We start from the raw sequence: 3,568 nt of genomic DNA on the forward strand, positions 1-3,568 counted from the left end.
CGTGGTAGCCAGCTGGAGAGGAACGCTAGCCCGCCTCTGAGGAAGAGCCCCATGCTGCAGAGGAGAGAGGGATACATCTTCCTTGGCCGTGAGACTTGCAGCCGCATTGCTGGCCAGCTGTGCTCTGTCTCCACTAAAGTCGGTCAGCCACAAGACAAGCACCACCTATCAGACAGTCGAGGAAGCAGGTGGGAACACTCCCTGCCCCCCGGGGGGGGGGGGTTCCCCTTGCGTCTGGCAGCAATACTGACCTCTCCTCAGCACCAAGTGACCGAGCTCCTTAATTTCTACAGGTTATAGCGGAAGTGCATGGATGACCTGTGGTTGACACATGCAGAGTATGCAGCCCAGACACCTGGGGGGGGGGGGAGGGGGACGTGTGCTCTGAGACGGCTGAACACATAGTCCCATGATTTTAAGCAATGGGGAAGGCTTTTGAGGAAGGGGCTGTTGGCTCTCGACCCCAGAGTCAAGTGCATGTGGAGGGAGACAAGGGAACACCTGACAGGCTGCTTCGAGGAGGAAGTCAACGGTGGGGTTGGATGTAGAGGTTTTTCTCCAAAAAAAGTACTAATTCCTTCCAGGCAAATGGTCAAATGCTCCTTGGGTAACCCAAGCCTAACTGAGTGAGAGTACAGATTTTCAAAATGCTGCCTCTTTAATTTGGATTTCATCTGAAAAGAGAGTTAATTCATTCCAAACCCAGAAAAGATTTTTAAAAATGAAATTATTATTTTAGAAAATGATATTTTTAAAGCTTGTCAGCCCATAAAGTTGGAGGATGGGGGAGAAGAAAGAAAAGTATTTGGTACTTCCCGTCATTTTTTGAGAGCAATAATACTTTTTATTCTTAGAATTAGGTGAAGAGGAGGGAGCATTTTACCTAGAATTTGGAGTAGGTGAGCTGTTCTATTTCAAGGATCTTCTGGAACCGAGCTTCTGGTATAGCTTCATTATATAGTCAGTCAGAGATGCTGTGAGCTCCCAATAATTTCAATATCCCAGAGTCAACACATGCCCAATTTAGAAAGGAAGATGTGGGCTTTGTAATCAATTTTTAATTCTCCACGTGTTTGTTTGTTTTTTCCTCAGTTAATGCAGAAATCAAGAGCCATTTATAATTTCAGTCTAGAAGATCCACAGAGAGAAGACATTCAAACCTGGCAGCCTGGATGAGCCAGAGAACAGCAAGATGAGTGTGAATTACATAAGTGGTGGTGGAGGAGGGGGGAGACCCTGGGGGACCCCCCCTCCCCGGGGGACCTCCCCCGCAAAGCAGCTCTTCCTCCTCAGGTTCTGGCTCCAGGATGGCGCTGCCTCCTGAGCCTCCAGTCTTCCCCTCAATGGAGTCCTTGGCGGTGGCCGTCCACCTTCACGCCAGCAGAGTATCTTCCTTTCTCGGGTCTGGCTCTCTGTTCTTGTTGCCTCGGTCTTTGGTTACCTTCCAGACCAGGATGAGTAGAGTGACTAGGGTCATCAGGAGTGCAAAGAAGAAGAGAACCTTTACTAGGCGAGCAGGGTCAGATATGGCGGTGGTGAGTGTGCTCTTGTCCCACAGGAAGGCTGGGAGTTGTGAGGAAGACATAGGGTTCTCCTAGTGGGCTGAGCTAGGTGGTATGAGCAGACTCCCCCAACGACTATGCACCAGGAGAACCAGGCGGCTCTTTGTTATATCCTCAGAGTGGGTGAGGAGCTGCAGTCACACGTCTGTCGACCCTGTTGCTTGCATGGCGCCATTTTTCTTGGACATAACTGAACAGGGAGAGGAGAAGTGTGCTTGGCCAGGTTGGACAACAGCTTCCAGTGCAAATATAGTCCTGAGCTGATGGCTTAATTGATAAAACTTCTGGGTGGTGGGCAGGGGCGTCTGAGGCTTTGTGATGTCACTTGAAGGTGAGGCTGGGTCTGAAGTGAAGGTTTCTAGTCTGCAAACCTCTGTCCTCTGAGCACGCCTCCCTTCACGCCTGGCCTCTAGAATGGAAAGTGTTCCCCATTGCTTGTGAAGATGCCCCTTCAATCCCCTTATCTTTTTCCTTTTCGTTTTGAAATCATTTCAGACACTTAGGAAGTTGCAAAGAGAGTAGAGAGAGAAGCCATGTAACGGAGTGCGACCATAGCACAAAATCAAAGCCAGTGAACAGACATTGGGGCAAATGTGTGCATACAGTTCTACGGCATTTTATCATCCATGCAGTCTTATAACCACCACTGAAATCACGATACAGAATTACTCTGTCATCACGAAGACCTAGTGGTGTCCACTGCTTACCAGTTGGAGACAAGTGTAGAAAAAGTACCACCTCCCTCTCAGTTCCTTCACCCTTATCCATTTGCAGTATAACTTAAGTGTTTCCTCTGGATATGTTGAAAATCACATTCAGCAATGTTATATTTTTTGCTTCAACTGCAAGACATGATGATTCAGAAACCTAAGTTTGTTTTTTTTACCCCACTTCCTGTTGTTCAGCTTGGCTCAATTGTACTGTTACATCTTCAAGTTCATGGATCCTTTCCTCTGTCCCCCTCCATTCTGAGGTTGAGTCCTCCCTTCCTTGGAGTTTTTTTACTTGGGTAATTATATTTTGCAGTTCTGGAATTTCTATTTGGTTCTCCTTTATATCGTTGATTTCTTCACTGAGATTTTTTTTTAAGTTTATGTATTTTGAGAGAGTCCTCTCAACTTCCTAGTTGTGGAGAGGCAGAGAGAGAGAGAGAGAGAGAGAGAGAGAGAGAGAGAGAGAGAAGCCCAAGTGGGCTCCATGCTTGAGCCCAGACACAGAGCCCAACTGTGGGGCTCAATCTCACAAACTGTGAGATCACGACCTGAGCTGAAACCAAGAGCTGAACCCTTAACCGACTGAGCCACCCAGGCACCCCTTCACTGAGATGTTCTACTTTGTATTTGTTTCAAGTGTATTCATAATTCCTTGTTGAAGCATTTTTATGATTCCTTAAAATCCTTGTCAGATAATTCCCATATCTGCACCATCGTGCTGTTGGCATCTGCTTATTATCTTCTTTTCTTTTTCTTTGAGATTTTCCTGGTTCTTGGTATGATGTATGATTTTGATCGTATTCTGGACATCTGGGTGTTAGGAGACTCTGGATCTTATTTACATCTTCTATTTCAGCAAGTTTCCTCTGACATCATGCCAGTTGTGGGTGGGGGCATCTCCCCAGTAATGCCAGGTGGGGCGAAGGTCTGGGTTCTCCACTTGGCCTCCTTTGTCAAACCACAGTTAGACAGAGAGGTAAGTCCTCACTGCTGGGTGGATATGGGATTTTAGATCCCCCCAGTTGGCCTCCTCTGACACTCTGGCAGGACAGGGAAGGGCACCCTGTAACTCTTGGATGGGGAGTTCCTTACCTCTGGGCAGGGATGTCTTCTATGACACTCTGGATCCCACTGTGTCTTCTATGACACTACCCTAGCAGCCTGGGGTGGGACATGAGGAGGAGTACCTCATTACAGTTGGGCAAGGGTGGGGGCCTGGGGTCCCCACTTGGTCTTTGCTTATGTGGTGGAGGTGGGGCCATGATCTTTTCCATGGTATTTGGCTAGGGTAGG

At 47.8% G+C, this 3,568-nt stretch overlaps 1 protein-coding gene across 1 annotated transcript; it reads right to left on the reverse strand.

Annotated features, from left to right (window-relative positions):
• Positions 1 to 818: 818 nt before the first annotated feature.
• Positions 819 to 2,729, reverse strand: SMIM42 (small integral membrane protein 42). Its single transcript, XM_086694832.1, has one exon. The coding sequence runs from the start codon at positions 1,583 to 1,585 to the stop codon at positions 1,373 to 1,375; it is 213 nt and encodes a 70-aa protein (XP_086550958.1). The 5' UTR covers positions 1,586 to 2,729; the 3' UTR covers positions 819 to 1,372.
• Positions 2,730 to 3,568: the final 839 nt, after the last annotated feature.

The sequence above is a fragment of the Puma concolor genome, chromosome E4 (assembly GCF_028749965.1).
Source record: "Puma concolor isolate L17-30 chromosome E4, mPumCon1.1.hap2, whole genome shotgun sequence".
NCBI lineage: Eukaryota > Metazoa > Chordata > Mammalia > Carnivora > Felidae > Puma > Puma concolor.

Excerpts from the sequence above, each read along its gene's own strand:
- SMIM42 (XM_086694832.1), bottom strand. The coding sequence starts at position 1,585 with ATGTCTTCCTCACAACTCCCAGCCTTCCTGTGGGACAAGAGCACACTC.